The sequence below is a fragment of the Trachemys scripta genome, chromosome 3, assembly GCF_013100865.1.
Source record: "Trachemys scripta elegans isolate TJP31775 chromosome 3, CAS_Tse_1.0, whole genome shotgun sequence".
Taxonomy (NCBI): Eukaryota; Metazoa; Chordata; order Testudines; family Emydidae; genus Trachemys; species Trachemys scripta.
In genome coordinates this window covers 7,658,810-7,678,228 of record NC_048300.1, presented here as the reverse complement: position 1 = coordinate 7,678,228, position 19,419 = coordinate 7,658,810, and the positions used below count along the sequence as shown (strand labels likewise).

Below are 19,419 nucleotides of genomic sequence, written 5' to 3'. Positions count from 1 at the left end.
CTGTTTGTAATAATAATAATGAATATTAAACCTTTATTGTAAGGCCTTGCCTTCCAAAGCACTTCACAGATTGAATACAGTGCACCGGCCAGCTCTGGGAGGAAGTGTGGCAGACGCCAGCCAATAGCACAACAGTTTGGGGAGGGAAAATGTTGGCTAAGGACTCCAGGGCAAATTCCCACTCTTAGAAAAAGTGCCACACATTGCAGACGGAACTTTGGTTTTTAAGGCCTCTTCTAGTAGATCCACCTTCCGTGAGTTGCACAATACTTAATATATGTTTATAGGCTCCTCCAAACAAGCAGATGCAGTTAGCAGTTCATTATCAGCCTGCACATGGCACAAAGATCAGGTAAGATCAAGGGCTCATGTTGTGCTGGGGCTTTCTGACCTCAGCAAGAACCTTTGAAAATCCCATAAGAAGTGCTTGACTAAGCATCCTAATGATTTATTTTTTTTCATTTGGCCAAAGACATTTTCCTCTGAAGACTTGGTTTAAAAAAAGCTGTCCACTCAGCATCTGACCTCAGACGTGCTACAGAGGGCAACTGTACATGTGTCAGGCCTGGCTACACTGGGGAAAAAGGGTTTGCTGTCCTATGTAGGTACTTATATGACTCCCATTCCATGTAAATAAGCACCTCCCAACACCTCTGTGAGCTAGGGCAGTGCTATTATCCCCTTTGTACACAGGGGGAATTGAGGCACATAAACACTAAGTGACATGGCAAAGGTCACAGAGGGATTCTGTAGCAGGGGAGAGAATTAAACCCATTTCTCCTGAGTCACTCACAATCCACTGCCTTAACAACAATGCCATCCTTTCTCCCGTACCCCTCTTTGTTATATGAGAGACCCAGGTTGTCTACACTACAGCCAATGCAGCTGTGAGGCTGTAGGGCCATGGTGTAGATGCTTCCTACATCAATAGAAGCGGGGTTTCCATCAGAGTAGTTAATCCAATTCTCCGAGAGGTGGTAGCTAGGACCTAGATATGTCTACCCTGTGGGGTGACATCAATCTAACTACATTGCACACAACGTGAAATTTTTGACAGCCCTGAGCAACGTAGCTAGGTCAATCTAATTTTAAGTGTAGACCAGGCCCCACTAATGTACTGTGATCTCCTGAAGTAGACAGCCTTCATCCTACCACTTGGACACCTGATTTTCTTCTCTGCACAACTTAGATCCCGTGAAACACCTTTGAGGCAGTCCTGGACCAATAAGATCCATGTTGGTCATGCAATAACCTGCAAGACCCATTTGCTCATATGTTTCTGCATTCTCACTAAACCATCCTGATTTGGATTTTAGCCCTTTGCTCTGCTAATACCAGAGCCGCCGCTGGTGTAAACCAATGGAGCTCCCCAGATGTCAATGGAGCTATCCTGATGGACACCAGCTGAGGATCTGGCCTGGCTCCCTCCCATCCCATGTAATGCCATGTGGTGTGGTATCATTTCCTGCTACCAGACAGATGATTATTCATACTTCTACAACTTAGTAAACATACCAGTGTGGACAAAACAGTTATGCCGAATTCAGATGTTATCGGCCAAGCCAATTTTGCTCTGTGGTTTAATCCTGTTTGCTCAGTATGCAGATATGAGAAGATTATAACTGAGAACAATGATTAGCTTTATACATTGCATGATGTTTGGTTTCCCATTCAGATCATGGCTGGGTTTCAGATACACTGCAGCATTCAATTGGTGGCAAAACACTACCGCTGAGACTGCAAAACTGTTTGCCGTATAAGCCTCCTCTTTCACAGACTCACAACTTCCTAAACATAATTTTTTTAAAAATCTCCTTTTGGACGGTTAGTTTCCAACCTGGTGTTTGGGATGAACTACACCATTCAATAATCCAAAGAGATGTAAATAGAATCATTGAGTATTTTGTTTATGCCAACACCGTTTTGTTTTACAGGAAAGAAACATCAGGAAGAGATAGAAAGCAACAAAGATACATTAAAAAGTAAGATGCCCATTCCGCCATCAGAATATTGGTACAAAATTGATTATATTATAGGCAGGGCCGGTAGTGTCACCAATTAAGGTTGCCTAACCCTTCCCACTATAAGACCCTGTGTTCTGTTGCTTATAACTTTCCCAAACATTAATTATTTGGGCTGAATTTTTCTGTGTTAGGTGTCTGCCTCAGGCTGATTGTTTCTGGAAAATTTCAGCCGAAACGGTTCAGTTGTTTCCAAACACAAGGCCAAGAGGAAAAAAGTTGTTTTGCCCATGTTAAATACCGGTGATCTTTCCTCTGAGAATCCACAGCACCTGAGTGTTTGCTTTGGAGCAGGGACTGGAAATTTGGCAGCAGAGTGACCTTTGTGTCAGTTTCAAAGGGTGACTGGCCCTTTTAAGGGGAGATGAGCCCACTCACACTTGTGCCATAATTAATTAGCTGCTTCCCAGCCAGAGGAGGTGGAGCTAAGGGGGTCAGGTGATAGCTTAATGGATGCCTGGGCCTTATAAAAAGGGCTTGTGAGGGCAAAAGAAAGATCACTCTGTGAGGTGTGATGCTATGAAGAGTGGGTATGCGGCTATGGAAAACTCTGGGCTGAGGTAGGCAGAGTGCTGGGTACTTCAGGGTAAACAGTCTGGGAGCCCAGTGTGCTGTACTGGGGCAGGGAAGGATGTAAGGAATGGAGCCCAGGAGGGGCTGAGAATGGTACTCCAGATGAACTAGCCTGGGGTCTGAGTGCTGAACCCCAGAGCCAGAGGGACTCTCAAAGATAGCTTAGAAAGGCATTGGGAACAGGGCAGGGGGGCTGAAAGGAAGCCCTTGAAGTCTAGAAGAGCTCTTTGTCCATTGGAATTTCTTAGCTGGACTCTTGGTGGTCTGGATGGGGTTAAACTTATTTACTTGGCTGGCAGGCTAGTCATGCCTCTAGCAGAGACTGGTGGGTGAGCAGCTGAGACCTATCTTCAAGGCAAGGAAACTAAGACAGAGTGCCACAATTGGCCAGCAGGAGGTGCTATAGGGCAGTCATGATCCCATGACAGTCAGGTAGGTACCTTTTGCTGGCCCTGTGAAACTCTGGCTGAATCATAAGCCCTTGAAAAGCTGCAGTCCATGCAGGCTCATGGTCTGACTAGAGTTTTGCAGCTAGATCCCCTGTAATTCCATCTGTGCTGAGCATGTGCCATCCAGGGCTAGGCTGACCAGGGTGTTCCCTGCAATTGCTGCTCTGGATTGGTGTGGGCCAGAACCAGGCGCTGGTATGGAAAATAGTGGGTCTGTCTCTCCTCAGCACTCAATGCCTCCCCTGCTGATGCCCAGGCAGTGAGGAGGAAGTTGACTGATCTGACTGCAGAGGGGAGAAGAGATTGACTAGGTAGGCACAGAAGGACTGGGAGTGGGAACCCCAACAGGGAGGGTTTGTGGGTACTCCACCTCCCTGAGAGGCAGTAGTTACATCAACAGGAGACTTGTCCCATTGACCTAGTATGGTCTGCACTGGGGGTTAGGCCAGTTTAATTGCACCACAGGGATGTGGACTCTTCACACCACTAAGCAACATACTTATACCAATCTGATTTCCTAGTGTGGAGCAGTCCTGAGCCCAGGAGCTAGGGGGTATTGTGGATGCTAAGGGCTGGTCTACACCAAAAAGTGATATTGGCATAGCTACCTCTTTCAGGGGGGTGAAAAAGTCATGCCCTGAGACGTGTAGTTAAGCTGCCCTAACCGTCCGTGTAGATGCTGTCAGGTCCATGGAAGAAGCCTTCTGTTGACCTAGCTACCACCTCTCAGGGCGGTGAATTGCCTACAGCAACAGGAGAACCCTTCCTGTCACTGTAGTGAGTGTCTATGCTTGAGCTCAACAGCTGAGCTGCTGTAGTGGTTTAGGTGTACAACTAAACTAAGACTGGACAAGTACCCTGAGGAGGGAGACCGGGACTGGGAGTCAGTAGGGATGGAGAACTTTGGTGGAAGATAGACTGGATGCTGTGGGGGGTGGGCCAAAGACAGGTTCAACAAGGAGCTGGGAAGTGGGGAAACTGGGAGTGGCTGGGCAAGTGGACTGGGAAACTGGAGGAGGGGGGCTGGGCAAGGAGACTGGGCCTGGGGTGGGGACAACACAGGACTGGTACAGATGGGTTGGGACAGAAGGGGTCAGGATTGTAGGAAATGGGCAGAAGAGGCTGCCCATGAGGCAACACGCCTCTCGGGAGCCTAGCATGGAACCCAAGGTTCCTGAGGCTGAAGATTTCTCTGCTGTCAGCAAATAACTATGAAAGTGCCTTCCCCTTCCAGCACTGGCCCACACAGAGGGTGACAACCTACTACTGCTATTGGTTACTCCATTAGTCCAAGAGGCAGAGATCTGTGGGGTGGATCTCAAGATTCCAAACTTGCTGCTGACTCTTGTGGGAGTCTATGTATTGCCACATGATGGAATGTCTGTTTTTTTTTCCACTTTGCTTTTTAAAAAAACTAGGAAATTGAATGTGCACACACAAAAATGCATTAAAAGAACATTAAGTTTGCCAAGCCCAGCAGTCAAAAGTGTGTGTGTGTGTGTGGGGGGGGTGTCCCTGCTTTCAAGAGCTAATGGACAAGGCAGATGGGGAAGTAACTTGCCCAATGTCACACCACGGGCAGAGCGCAGGTCTCCGACCTCCTGTGCCCTGTCTACTAACTAGCCCATGTGGCCTCGCCTCCCCTATTTATCATTTTAAACCAGACTCTTGAGTCCCGCCTAAAACACAAGCTAGAGTGAACAGGAAGAAATCACCGGTAAATACAACTTCATAACTTTCCACTTGAGTGGTTCATAGTTTCTGTTTTCCCCCTGCCACACACACTTTTTTTTTCTGTTTTTCTCCCCCCTTCCCCCACTTTCTTTCCTTCTCTCCATTCTTTTCTTTCTCTCCTCTCCGGCAATTGTCTTCGTCACTGTATCTTATTGCTAAGAAGCAGCAGGAAGGTCTGAATAAAGGGAGAGACTAAAAGGTACTCTTCTGCCCTACTAGGGGGTGGTTATCCTTTGAGAGCTGTGTTTAATGCTCTTCTGTGCAAAAGTTATGTCCTCTACAGCCTGGTTAGTGCTTTTCATTATGAAGGATCCCAAAGCACTTTATGGTGTAAAGTCCATCAATGGCTATTAGCCAGGATGGGCAGGGATGGTGTCCCTAGCCTGTTTGCCAGAAGCTGGGAACAGGTGACAGGGGATGGATCACTTGCTGATTACCTGGTCTGTTCATTCCCTTTGGGGCACCTGACATTGGCCGATGTTGGAAGACAGGATACTGGGCTGGATGGACCTTTGGTCTGACCAGTATGGCTGTTCTTAGGCCTTGGCTACACTTGCGGATTCACAGTGCTGCCGCGGCAGTGCTGTGAAGCGTGAGTGTAGTCGTGCCGCCAGCGCTGCGAGAGCTCCACCTCTCTGAGGGGAGTAGCTTGCAGCGCTGCGAGAGAGCATGCAGCGCTGTAGGCTCTGATTACACTGACGCTTTACAGTGCTGCGCTCGGGGGGAGGGGAGTGTTTTTTCACACCCCTCAGCACAGCAAGTGCAGTGCTGTGAATTGCCAGTGTAGCCAAGGCCTTAGGTACTCAGTGGGGCAGGTCCTCAGCAGTGGCAAATGTCATAGCACTATGGAAATGAGTCTATATAATTGACTACAGCTGAGGATCTAGGGTGACCAGACAGCAAGTGTGAAAAATCGGGACGGGGGTGGGGGTAATAGGTGCCTATAGAAGAAAAAGCCCCAAATATTGGGACTGTCCTTATAAAAAAGGGGGTAGCCGTGTTAGTCTGTCTCTATGCATCCGAAGAAGTGAGGTTTTTACTCACGAAAGCTTATGCCCAAATAAATCTGTTAGTCTTTAAGGTGCCACCAGACTCCTTGTTGTTCTTATAAAAAAGGGACATCTGGTCACCCTATGAGGATCTGCCCCTGCCTGTATATACAATAGTGGGTGTGGGGAGGACCTGTTCCGGGTTATGGCTTGATCCACCATAGTAAGTGCTGTATGCAGAAATAGGTTTCACAAGATTGAACCATTCATGGTTGCCATCTGATGTGCTGCCACATTGCTGCTGGACTACAAAATAACACCCCCAAAACTGGCAAGGACTCTAGCACCGCTGCATTCTCCAGCAGTTTGCATGGTGTGGACTCTGAGTGTTCTGGGCAAGAATACAAATACAGGCCTGGGAGTTTTCCCATAATGAAGCAGTCTGCCTTGAATTCAGGAAGGTCTTTTTTTGTTTGACAAGGTGGGTGAGGTAATATCTTTTATTGGACCAACTTTGTCACAACTAAATACCAGGTGAAACAGATTGTTTAGCATAAGTAGTTAACACATTTCAAGGGACCATTCAAGGTGAAGTGGATGTTAACACCCCTCCAATCATAGAGGAAAAGGGGGAGAAGGGAAGTGTGTGGGGTTGTTAATGGGTTACAGATTGTTGTAATACAGTAACAACAAGGAGTCTAGTGGCACCTTAAAGACTAACAGATTTATTTGGGCATAAGCTTTCGTGAGTAAAAATGAAGAAGTGAGGTTTTTACTCACGAAAGCTTATGCCCAAATAAATCTGTTAGTCTTTAAGGTGCCACTAGACTCCTTGTTGTTTTTGTAGATACAGACTAACACGGCTACCCCCTGATACTTGTAATACAGTGGCTCCAACCTTTCCAGATTCCTGTTCCCCTTTCAGGAGTCTGATTTATCTTGCGTACCCCCAGATTTCACCTCACCTAAAAACTACTTGCTTACAAAACCAGAAATAAAAATACAAAGGTGTCACAGCACACTACTGAAATTGCTTTCTTTCTAATTTTTACCATATAATTATAAAATAGATCAATTGGAATATGTACAATATATTTCAGTGTATAGTATATAGAGTAGTATAAACAAGTCATTGTATGAAATTGTAGTTTGTACTGACTTGGCTAGCATTTTTTATGTAGCCTGTTGTAAAACTAGGCAAATATCTAGATGAGTTGATGTATCCCCTGGAACCTCTGCATACCTCGAGGGGTGCGTGTACTCCTGGTTGAGAACCTAAGCTGACAGGAGAGAGCTCTCCCATTGGCATAATTAAACCACCCTCAAGGACCAGAGGTAGCTGTGTTGGCAGGAGAGTGTCTTCCCACTGACCTAGCGCTGTCAACACCAGCACTTTTGTCTGTGAAATTCCTCAGGGAGGGGTGTGGGTGGGTGTGGTTTTTTTACACCCCTGACTGACAAAAGTGCTAGTGTAGACATAGCCTTAGTGTAGGTAACAATTTCAGACAAAAGAGACTTAAACTGATGATGCCCCTTTCACAGGGCAATGACCCTTGGCTTTCATGTAGACAGTTTGTGTTATGTTGTAGTGAATAAGCTATGCTTCCTGTTTAGCATTTGTCTCTCTTGCATGGTGTTTGAAGAGAAGGTTGTCGGGGGGGGGATCATGGGTTTTAGGTCTAGGGGGCTGCAGGGAATGAGTCTCCTTGGATATGAATTACGTGGTAGCCTGTCCTAACCTCATCAGAAATGTTAGACTGACACATCACCTGCATTGATGTATGGAGGGTGGGTGGGCGGGCAGACTTTCTAGACCTAAGGCACCAAGTCTAGGGAGTGAGGTTGTGGAATTTAAGGACCGGCTCCAACGCCCAGTTCGGGGTCACGAGTCTTTGTGCTCAGCTTCCCCTCAGTTGACTCTTCAAACATTCTTCCAGTTGTGATCGCTTGGGAGGCGTTAGGGTTAGGTGCAGGTATCCTCCTCCCACACACCTCTTCATTGGGGGGGGTACACACTGCACCCCAGACCCCATATGTCTCCAACATGCCCTAGGAAAAGCCTATTCCCCATTGACGCTTCCTTCAGTCTGGCCTCTCTCAATCCTCTCAGGTCAGTCCCTCTCCATCCCCCTACAGCCCCAGGCCCTCCCTGTCCCCTCACTACATCAACAGTGACAATGTTGGGGTCCTAAGATATCACAGTCCCTATGCCGTTTCCACAGCACCTTTAACAGACAAACTGCCCGAGGGTCCATTTCTCTCTGGCTTCCTGTTTCTCTAAAGCTGCCTTCACCTTTCCCTCCACTTTTACCCTAACGAAGATGTGCTACACTGGCGCAAATGGGGATCACATGGGGCTACGTTACACCAATGCAAGACCTGTGTTGAACCCCTGCAGCACATCTTTGTGCTAGTTGGAGTGATGTAGCTCCACCCCTGCAAATGTCTCCAATGCAGACAGGGCCTAAAAGAACAGAGTAGAAAAGGAAGGCTTGGAAGGAGAAGAGTGAAGTTGTGCAATTCACGGGATCAGGGAGGAGATTCCAGGCAGGGGACAATATGAGAACAGGCCCAGTCACTTGTGAAGGGAGCAGAGGAGGGGTGTAACAAGGGGGGCTGAGATGGAAGCAGCAGGAACAGGGAGTGTAGGGGGAAATTAAAACAAGGAGATGGCAGTAGCAGTTGAATCTTCATATGTGTTTTGCATAAATAGCAGCACAAATAACAAGCCACTCTTATCTGTTACTGTTCCTCACTTGTAAGTGAAGCTATTAAAGGGGAGGTGGCCAAGCATGGTACCCCCTTGAGACAACGCACATCAGAGCACAGGAGGATATCGATGAGATGCACTTGGCTTTGAGGCAATGTTGATGGCAGCCTGATGATTTAAAAACCCTCCCCCACAAGTCCCCTTCCTACAGACAGATGCAGCGCTCCCTGGAGAGACTAGGGTGACAAGATGTCCTGATTTTATAGGGACAGTCCTGATTTTTGGGCCTTTTTCTTATATAGGCTCCTATTACCTTCCCACCCCATCCTGATTTTTCACACTTGCTGTCTGATCACCCAAGGACAGGCCCACATGGAGTCCACTCGCTGAGCTCCCACAACATCACTCCACCCAGCAGAAAGCTAGGGAGCTGGTGTGGGAGCAGCAGAAGAGGTGGGCAGGTACCACCTGTAGGGAGAGGCAGCTGGGAGAGTCAGGAGATGACCGGAAAGCCTAAGGGGGAAGGTAGGGATCACTCTCCCCACATCCCCAGGTTCGGAGTGGTTGAGGCTCACAGAGGGGAAGAGGTCAAGGGCAGAGCTAGGGAGGGCGGCTATGGGGTGGGGGCTGACAGATCCTCTGAATGTACCAGGGCAATAAGCCAGCACCTGCCCTGCAGCCCCTTCCCCCTCCATGCATGGGGCAATGACCCAGCATCCCTGGCACAGGGACAGCCCCCTCCCCTCGTACCAGTGCAATGGGCCAGCACCGGGAGTCCAGCATCCCCTGCACAGGGCAGGGACACTACAGCCCCTGGCCAGGGCAAACAGCAACACTCCCAACCCGCTGAGCTCTAGCCCGTCCCCCAATCCCTTTCTCGGCTTTCGATTATTTTGGGCTGGGCCTGGTGGCCGGGGGGGGGGGGCGTAGGGATCGATGCGCTCCGCGTTCTATTTACTGGGCGAGTCAGCGCGCGCGCGGCCCGTGCAGAGAGTCCCGCCCCCGGCAGCAGCGGGCCGGCACGCACGCGCATGCACTGGCCGCTCGAGCTGTGCGGCTCGCGCTCCGCAAACGGCCCGGTGGGGGAGGGGATGTCGACGGCCTCCAAGGTGGCGCTGGGCATCTCCGTGCTGCTCTCGGCCGGGACGGTGGCCGCCGTGCACATCCAGCAGAGACGCGTCAAGGAGGTGAGTGAGCGTCAGCTGCCGCCACCCGGCTGAGGGGCCGGGGCCGGGGCCGGGGCCGGGGCCGGGGGGGAGAGGGGGCGCCCCGCCCCACGCAGGCGCTAGCCGCCACCCGTCACCTGCTCCTCCCCAGCCCCGCCCCCGGCCTCAGCCCCTGTCCCTCACTCAGAGCCCCGCCCCACCCGTAGGCTCCGCCCTTACTCAGCCCCACCCCCGTGAGGTTCTGGCCCCGCCCCTCACTGAGAGCGACCCCCCTCGCTCATAGCCACGCCCCCTCATATTTGGCCCCGCCCACACATGGTTCTGGCCCTGAGCCTCAAGTAGAGTGATCCCCCCTCCTGTCCCGCCCATCGCTGAGCTCCGCCCCCTCCTAGTCCAAGCTCCACCCAGCACTCTGCTCTTCTGCCCAGTGCCCTCCAAACGTGTCATCGGGCGCCTGCCCTGCAAGCTTCTCTCCCCCCCCCCCCCCCCCACCCCCCCCCGGGTCTTTTTCCAAACGGTGCCCAGAATGCCGGGGTCACACGTTTGAATCTCGCGGGGCTCTGGGTAGCAGTCTCGGACTCGCCTCGCTGGTGCGGGCAGGCTCTATGGCATCCCCTTCCTCTGAGCCGTGCTGAGAGCGTCTGTACGAGCTCGTGTTCCATGGCGTCTCCTTCCTCCCAGCTGCGCCGAGAGCGTCTGAACCCATTCGTGCTTCACGCCATTCCCCTCCTCTGAGCCGTGCTGAGAGCATCTGTACGAGCTTGTGTTCCATGGCGTCTCCTTCCTCCCAGCTGTGCCGAGAGCATCTGAACCCATTCGTGCTTCCTGCCATTCCCCTCCTCTGAGCCGTGCTGAGAGCGTCTGTATGTGGGACCTCCTTCTGGAATGGCCAAGATGGCCATTGGAGGCTGGAAAGCAGGGTGCTCTTTGATTGTGGGGCCTATTTCTGTTCCCTTGTTTGATCACGGCTCTTTGCAGAGTTCCTCTGGGCAGTGTCCACTGAGTCCTTAGATGCCTTTGAGGTGCAGTGGGTGCTGTACAGGGTTCTCTGCTTGGGGTCCCATTCTGGTTCCTTGATTTTCAACCTTTGACCTCACTTCTGTTCCTGTTTTTTCATTTGTTGCCCCATTTACTCACCTGTGGCCTGGGCTTAGCAGTTCTTCCCCATGAGGGCCTTTGGTTTTGGGCGGACCTAGATCTGCCTGTCCCATATCTGCAAATAATACCCTTTCTCCCAATCTTGCCTGTTCCCCCTGCCTCTTCCCTTCTGGTATCCTGCCCATTCCTGTGGCTTCCCCTTAACTGCATCCACCCCTGTCTGTGCCCAGCCCTTCCTCTGTCATGGCCCTCCTCTTCTAGTTCATATCAGCATTAGGCTGGTAAGTTTGGCCCTTTGGCTAGTATATGTCCAGTAAATTTTCCAAGCTCCTATCACATCCTCAAGCTCATCTCCTAGAAGTGCAATATATAGGCACTCGGCTATGAAATTGATATTGGGGTAGACTTCTGTCTTGCTTAAGGGTGCACTTTGGTTGCTGATTTGGGTGAAGTTATGGGAGGTGGGTGAGGAAAGGAGTTGATGGGAGATGCAGCGTTGACTGACTTAACGGCTTGTTCCTTTGCATTTCACAGTTTGCACTGGTGGATATGCAGTCTAGCAATCCAATCTCATAGCTGACAAAGATTTTGCGTGAGCTTTAAACTTGAGAAGGTTCTTGCCTTGTACATACGTATCTGATAACTCCTAGTGAACCCCAACCCTGAAGGTAGTGTCCTACAAGGTATGAAGTGTCACTTGAGAAGATGATGAGTCCCCGTATGGAGGAACCCAACTAAAAGTGTTCTAATTCTGAATAAAATACTTTTTTGTAGGTGGGAGTGGGAGCACCACCTATAGCTAGGATTGTCCATCAGTTCCCATTATAGGATCCCATTTTCAGTTCCTTATAACTTTGCCAAACTGTAATTGTTCAGTCTGAAATTTCCAATACTGGTTGTATGTCTTGGTCTGATTTTTTTTTTCCAGCTAAAATAATTCAGCCATTTTCAAGGACAACAATGGGGAAAATCCCATGTTTTGCCCATGTTAAAAGAATTCTTTCAAACAGTTTGTTGAGAGGCACAACAAGCACCTCCTTGATTTGGAGCAAAGGCTTGGCATTTGACCTTTGTATCATGATGTGCCTTTCTGCTGTTCTGTGAAAAACTGGCCAAATTATAAGCCTTTGAAATATTTCATTTCACACATGCTCAGTAGAGACTTGGTGGTGTTTAGTAGCTAACTTCATTGAAGATTCAGTCTGCGCTGAGTAGGCTCCATCCTGGGGCAGTTGGTTAGAATCTGAGCAGAACTTTCCCTGCAATTGCTGTTCGCACTGCTTTGTGTTGGTTTGGGGTCGGACACCAGAACTGAGAACATGGAGACTGTCTTGTGCTCTCAGTTCTCCCACTGCTTCATCACCAGGCAGTCTGGAGGAGGAAACTGCCTTGTCTGTAGAAGGTACAAGAGCCTGACTAGGAGCGGGGTTATTGAGGGAATTAGATTGAGACAAGGAACCTGGTGGCTGTGGAAAGAAACTGGGATTGGGATGAGTAGGAGGGGTAGGGTGAAACTAGGATTTGGATGGGGAACCCAGAAGGGAAGATGGACTGGGTAGGGAATGAGATTTGGACTGGGATTAGGAGCCTAGAGGATGCGGGGAGACAGGAATCACACTTCGGGAGAAAAGGTGTTCATTAAGTAAGCACCATCCATTCTGTGCACACGGATGCTGTGAGGAAAAATAGCCTGTGATCATGTAATTAAAGGCCGGATCATACTGCATCCACACAAGGGGCTGAATTAAGGCATTTCCTCACTCTTGAGTGCTTAACTATGCAAATATCATGTTCTTCTAATGTAATTTGTGCATGTATGTGTATGTAAAAGGGGAACTGTGTAGTGGATAAATTCATGTGGTTAGTCCCTCAAGAATGGCTCATATATTTTTTAAGGTTACAAAAAGTATGGGGACTTCGCCTGACTCCAAACAGCCCTGTCCCCGCCTTTCTCTGTATCATTTCCAATGCCCCCTACCTTTCTATAAGTTTCCATAGCCCCATGCCACAATTCCTCCTTTAGATCAAAAGGCTTCTCTTCCCAGTCCTGTTCCTTAGACTTTGAAGATTCCTGTAGGTTCAGCAGTGTATCTGCTACTACCTTCAACTTCAGCTCCATTCACAGAATAGTGTTGAGTGTCTTTGGTCAGGGACATTCAAGATTGCCACTGTACTTCTGACTGGAAATCCCAGAGGATGACGAATTGCGACAATTGTCCAACTGCCAAGCAGATATACTGTATTGCCAGATCTATTGGACTGAGTGAAACCCTTTAAAGGTGGAGGGTACAGAGGAGCTTATTGGTCAGCTGGGAAAATCTGTCTTGTGGGGCACAGTCAGCAGTAGCATTTTGTTGGGTGGCCTGTGAAACAGTGTTATGTCCCCATCCCTTTCCACCCAAATGGTAATCTATTCCCCTGTCCATCATGATCACACTACTTTAGGCACAGACAGCTGGGCTAGAGATTTTAGGGAGGGTTAGTGAGAGGATTCTTCGAGATACACCCCAAATTTAACTGAATTTTACATGAAATGATTGTGTTCACTGGGCGATATTTAGCATTCCCCAGAGCCCTGATGCAGAAGTGGGTTCCAGCTGCTTGATCCTTTTAACTCTAGTGATCAGCTTAAATTGGTTCACATTTTCAAGGCTCTGTTCACAAGCAATCTGGCCAAAAACTTATTGTTCTTAAATGAAAGCTGAGATTCTCCATTACATTTCTAGTTACCACAAATCCAGGAACTGATGGCTACAGGCTTTATGGGGACCTAAAGATTACCAGGAGAGCTGAGTCCCTGGTTAGGGCTATGAGGGAAAGCAGAGACATGAAATGAAAAAGATGGTGTAGAGTGGGACGGAGGTGTGGATGGATACAGCCTTCAAAGGTTCACATAGATCCGCTAGTTTCTTAGCTATAACTAAGGCCTGGTCTGTACTTAAAAGTCAGGTCGGCATAGCTATGGTACTCAAGGGTCTGAAGAATGCATCCGTCAACCTAGCTACTGTTGTTTGGGGAGGTGGTGTCCTGCAGCAACAGAAAAACACCTTCTGTCGCCTTAGAAAGCATCTACACTATGATGCTACAGCGGCATTGTTATGACACTGTAACTGTGCCATTGTAGTGCCCATAGTGTAGACAGGGCTCAAACCTTGCACATCTGTGTACTCTTCCCCCAGTTCTCCTGCACTGTATAAGCAAAAATGGCCTCTCTAATCCAGGGCCTGATAATCAGCAAGTACTAATGCTTTGTCTATGCTCAAAAGTGCACCAGTTTATCTAAATTGTTTTTCAAGGCAGACCCCGAATGTGGACATTCTTAAATCAGTTCATGTCTGATTTATGTTGATTTAATTTAAGAAATTTTTGGCCTTAATGAAGTAATTTGAGATAAGCCAAGTGAATTTAAACTTGCACAGGGTTAGCTAAATTGATGTAAAAAATAAACAGATGCAACTTCTGCATATTGACCAGACCCAAGTCGGTTTGTATGTATTCTGATTGTGCTAAAGATGGATGATAGCTCTGTGTCATTTGGGACAAAATATAAAGGTTTTTTGCAAAACCCATATATAGCTGTGTAGCACTAAAGTGAATGAAAATACAGCCTGGTAGGTTACAGGACTGCTGTATTTTATTGGATAAAGAGACATGCTTGATGCCTGCATTGATCAAAATCTCTTCCTCTTTTCTGTATTTTCATTAAATAATACAGTACTACCTACTAGTCTGTCAGGATAGTAGTAATTTTATAACCTGAATTATATTGACTGAAACTGATGGGAAAGAACCTCTCCCATCAAATTCATTTCCAGAGAGAGTGATATTTTTGGGTGAAATACATTTTGTCTTTGACTCCATATTTTTTGAAAATGAGATTAAAATATTCCTTGCACAAAACATTTTTTCTTGATGATTTTGATGGAACAAATTATTTCCCTTGAAATGTGTACTTGGATTCTGGGTGAGAAATAAAGCCTCTTTCTGTTAGAACTGATCACAATATTCACAGATAGTTTATTTGATAATTTTGGGGACAACTTTTCCCCCCAGCATTCAGCCAGTCAGCTGTAGTGCCTATGAATATATTTGTGTCCTGATGATCATAGAATCATAGAACTGGAAGGGACCTCGAGAGGTCATCTAGTCCAGTCCCCTGCACTCCAGGCAGACTAAGTTATCTAGACCATCCCTGACAGGTGTTTGTCCAACCTGCTCCTAAAAATCCCCAATGATGGAGATTCCACCACGTCCCTAGGCAGTTTATTCCAGTGACTAACCACTCTGACAGTTAGGAAGTTTTTCCTAATGTCCAACCGCCCTTGCTCCAATTTAAGCCCATTGCTTATTGTCCTATCCTCAGAGGTTAAGAAAAACAATTTTTCTGTCTCCTCCTTGTAACAACCTTTTATGTACTTGAAAACTGCTATCATGTCCCCTCTCAGTCTTCTCTTCTCCAGACTAAACAAACCCAGTTTTTTCAATCTTCCCTCATAGGTCATGTTTTCTAGACCTTTAATCATTTTTGTTGCTCTTCTCTGGACTTTCTCCAATTTGTCCGCATCTTTCCTGAAATGTGGCGCCCAGAACTGGACAGAATACTCCAGTTGAGGCCTAATCAGCGCAGAGTACAGCAAAAGAATTACTTCTCATGTCTTGCTTACAATACTCCTGCTAATACATCCCAGAATGATGTTTGCTTTTTTTGCAACAGCATTACACTGTTGACTCATATTTAGCTTGTGATCCACTATGACCCCCAGATCCCTTTCCGCAGTACTCCTTCCTAGGCAGTCATTTCCCATTTTGTATGTATGCAACTGATTGTTCTTTCCTAAGTGGAGTACTTTGCATTTGTCCATATTGAATTTCATCCTGTTTACTTCAGACCATTTCTCCAGTTGGTCCAGATCATTTTTAATTCTAATCCTATCTTCCAAAGCACTTGAAACCCCTCCCAGGTTGCTATCGTCCGCAAACTTTATAAGTGTTAGAGGGGTAGCCATGTTAGTCTGGATCTGTAAAAAGCAACAAGAAGTCCTGTGGCACCTTAGAGACTAACAGATGTAGTGGAGCATAAGCTTTCGTGGGTGAATGCGTCTGACGAAGTGGGTATTCACCAACGAAAGCTTATGCTCCAATACATCTGTTAGTCTATAAGGTGCCACTGAACTTTATAAGTGTACTGTCTATGCCATTATTTAAATCATTGATGAAGATATTGAACAGAACTGGACTCAGAACCTATCCCTGCGGGACCCCAGCATGACTGTGAACCACTGATAACTTTCTGGGTTGACTGTGAATGGCTATCCAACTACAGAAGCAGTTTCTCCTCCCTTGGTGTTCACACCTCAACTGCTAGCAGAGCACCTCACCCTCCCTGATTGAACTAACCTCATTATCTCCATACTGATTTATACCTGCCTCTGGAAATTTCCATTACTTGCATCTGAAGAAGTGAGGTTCTTACTCACGAAAGCTTATGCTCCCAATACTTCTGTTAGTCTTAAAGGTGCCACAGGACCCTCTGTTGCTTTTTTCTGGGAATGATTTTCCAACCAGTTATTCACCCACCTTATAGTAGCTCCATCTAGGTTGTATTTCCCTAGTTTGTTTATGAGACGGTCATGTGAGACAGTATCAAAAGTGTTACTAAAGTCAAGATATACCACATCTACCGCTTCCTTCTATCCACAAGCCTTGTTACCCTGTCAAAGAAAGCTATCAGGTTGGTTTGACATGATTTGTTTACAAATCCATGCTGACTGTTATTTATCACCTTCTAGATGTTTGTAAATTGGTTGCTTAATTATTTGCTCCATTATTTTTCTGGGTACAGAAGTTAAGCTGACTGGTCTGTAATTCCCCGGGTTGTCCTTATTTCCCTTTTTATAGATGAGCACTATATTTGCCCTTTTCCAGTCTTCTGGAATTTCTCCCGTCTTCCATGATTCCTCAAAGATAATCACTAGTGGCTCAGATATCTCCTCAGTCAGCTCCTTGAGTATTCTAGGATGTATTTCATCAGGCCCTGGTGATTTGAAGACATCTAACTTGTCTAAGTAATTTTTGACTTGTTCTTTCCCTATTTTAAACTCTGATCCTATCTCATTTTCACTGGCATTCACTATTTTAGACATCCCATCGCCACCAACCTTCTTGGTGAAAACCGAAACAAAGAAGTCATTAAGCACCTCTGCCATTTCCACATTTTCTGTTATTGTCTTTCCCACTTCATTGAGTAACAGGCCTACTGTGTCCTTGGTCTTCCTCTTGCTTCTAACGTATTTGTAGAATGTTTTCTTATTTCCTTTTATGTCCCTAGCTAGTTTGATCTCGTTTTGTGCCTTGGCTTTTCTAATTTTGTCCCTACATACTTGTGTTGTTTGTTTATATTCATCCTTTGTGGTTTGACCAAATTTCCATTTTTTATAGGACTCTTTTTTGACTTTTAGATCATTGAAGATCTCCTGATTAAGCCAGAGTGGTCTCCTGCCATCCTTCCTATCTTTCCTACGCAGTGGGATAGTTTGCTCTTGTGCCCTTAATAATGTCTCTTTGAAAAACTGCCAACTGTCTTCAATTGTTTTTCCCCTTAGACTTGCTTCCCAGGGGATTTTATCTACCAACTCCCTGAGTTTGCTAAAGTCGCCTTCTTGAAATCCATTGTCTTTATTGTGCTGTTCTCCCTCCTACCATTCCTTAGAATCCTGAACTCTACCATTTCATGATCACTTTCACCCAAGTTGCCTTCCACTTTCAAATTCTCAACCAGTTCTTCCCTATTTGTCAAAATCAAATCTAGAACCACCTCTCCCCTAGTAGCTTTCTCCACCTTCTGAAATAAAAAAAATTGTCTCAATACATTCCAAGAACTTGTTGGATAATCTGTGCCCTGCTGTGTTATTTTCCCAGCAGATGTCTGGGTAGTTGAAGTCCCCCATCACTACCAAGTCCTGTGCTTTGGATGATTTTGTTAGTTTTTTAAAAAAGCCCTCATCCATGATGCAAAGACTTATGCCCAAGTTTAATTTTACATATATCAGTTAGTAAATTAGGCAGGCATATAAGCCTTTCAAGGATCAAGACCATAGGTAGTAACAAAATATGGCCCTGATCCTGAAGTTGGATCCATGTGGACAGAACCCAGTGCTTGTTCCAGTATTGGCTTCCATGCAACCATTGAATGTGTTTTCCTAATCAGATATCATATTTTATTATCTTTTGTTAAATGTGCCACCATCAGCTTGAAATCTGCTAGGAGTTATAAACAGTTTCAGGTACTACTCCTGCCACATAGTTCCTTTGCCAATTTTTGTGGTTTTGCAGATGTATTTTCTTGTTTTCAATATGCCTTTCTTTCCCCTATTGTTGTGCAGAATACCCACATAAACAAAAAAGGAAACTGGCAAAGGCCCAGATTCAGCACTTGGATTCGCTTGCAGGGATCCAGTTTCAGCATCAAGGTCTGACTGACTATACAGGGAAAACAGTTAAATTGACTGCATACAAAGTACTGTGAGCTCTGTGTGGATGGATCCCTATGTGTGCATTGGAATCCCCACCGAAGTCTGGGGGCTCTGCATGGGTGCAGAGGTCTGTCCAAGCGATTAGGACGAAAATGCTGTCAAGTGCACAAAATAAACAAAGTGGAAAAACTGTTTCTCTTTCAGTTACAGTAATCCTATTACATTTTCATTTAAAAAAAAATGTAACCTCCATGTTGTGTATACCAATGTCTATTTAACTTTAATGAACATTTTGAAGAAAGAACATATTTGTAGAATCACATATTACTTTTTCAAGAGCCCACAATAAACGTGCTGTGGGACCTCCAGTGGATCTCCAGCAAAACCCAGGAAGACTTTACATACTAGATATTTTTAAGTTTAAAAAAAAAACAAGCTGAAAGAAACCTTTTCAGGCCAGCTTTTATACATCATAAAGAAGGAGAAAAGTTCTTCTTAACATTCTTTTCAGGTCACCTTCAAATTCTTCTCAAGCAGAGGAACACAAATTGAGAAATTTGGGGCAGATTAGCTCAGTTCTGGTAAGGATGGGGGAGAAGTCAATCTTCTGTGGAGAGATTGCTGTCTTTCCATAATGTTGTAGAGCTTATCAATATACAATATTTACCGTTGTCCAACACTTTATCACTATATTAAGATCATACTGCTAAGCCAACAAATACAGTATTCCTGGCATGCTACCAGTAGTTTATCAACATCCACACATCAGATCTCAGCTCTTGTAATTTTAGACTCCAAAAGTAGCTCAGGTCGCTAACAGAGAATTAAAGGTTTGTAACAGTTATACACTTGGCAATGCTGTGACAGAGGTTGGAATGCAAATGGGCATTCGTCCCATGCAACCCAGGACACACTATAACGAACCATGTCTCTTGTATTTTCAGAGGCTGCACGAAGGAGTAATCCGAGACCTTGAGAGACAAAGCCGTAAACTGGAAAACATTCGTCTTTTACAAGAACAGATTATTCTGACCACGCAACTCGAAGCAGAAAGAGACAAGATGTTAATGGAAAAAGGGTCCCAACAATCCTAGACCTAGAACTGAAGTATCAGAATTTGGACTGAGGAACACAGCAAGGATTTGTATTTGACTGTTCCCAGGTGTTTGAGTAAACAGAAGTTGTTTCTGAAAGTCCATATCTTTTA

At 46.3% G+C, this 19,419-nt stretch overlaps 1 protein-coding gene across 1 annotated transcript; it reads left to right on the top strand.

Annotated features, from left to right (window-relative positions):
- Positions 1-9,442: 9,442 nt before the first annotated feature.
- On the top strand, positions 9,443-19,342 carry LOC117874189 (protein PET117 homolog, mitochondrial). Its single transcript, XM_034764064.1, has 2 exons — positions 9,443-9,663; positions 19,157-19,342. The coding sequence occupies exons 1-2, from the start codon at positions 9,508-9,510 to the stop codon at positions 19,304-19,306; spliced, it is 306 nt and encodes a 101-aa protein (XP_034619955.1). The 5' UTR covers positions 9,443-9,507; the 3' UTR covers positions 19,307-19,342.
- The last annotated feature ends 77 nt before the right edge of the window (positions 19,343-19,419 follow it).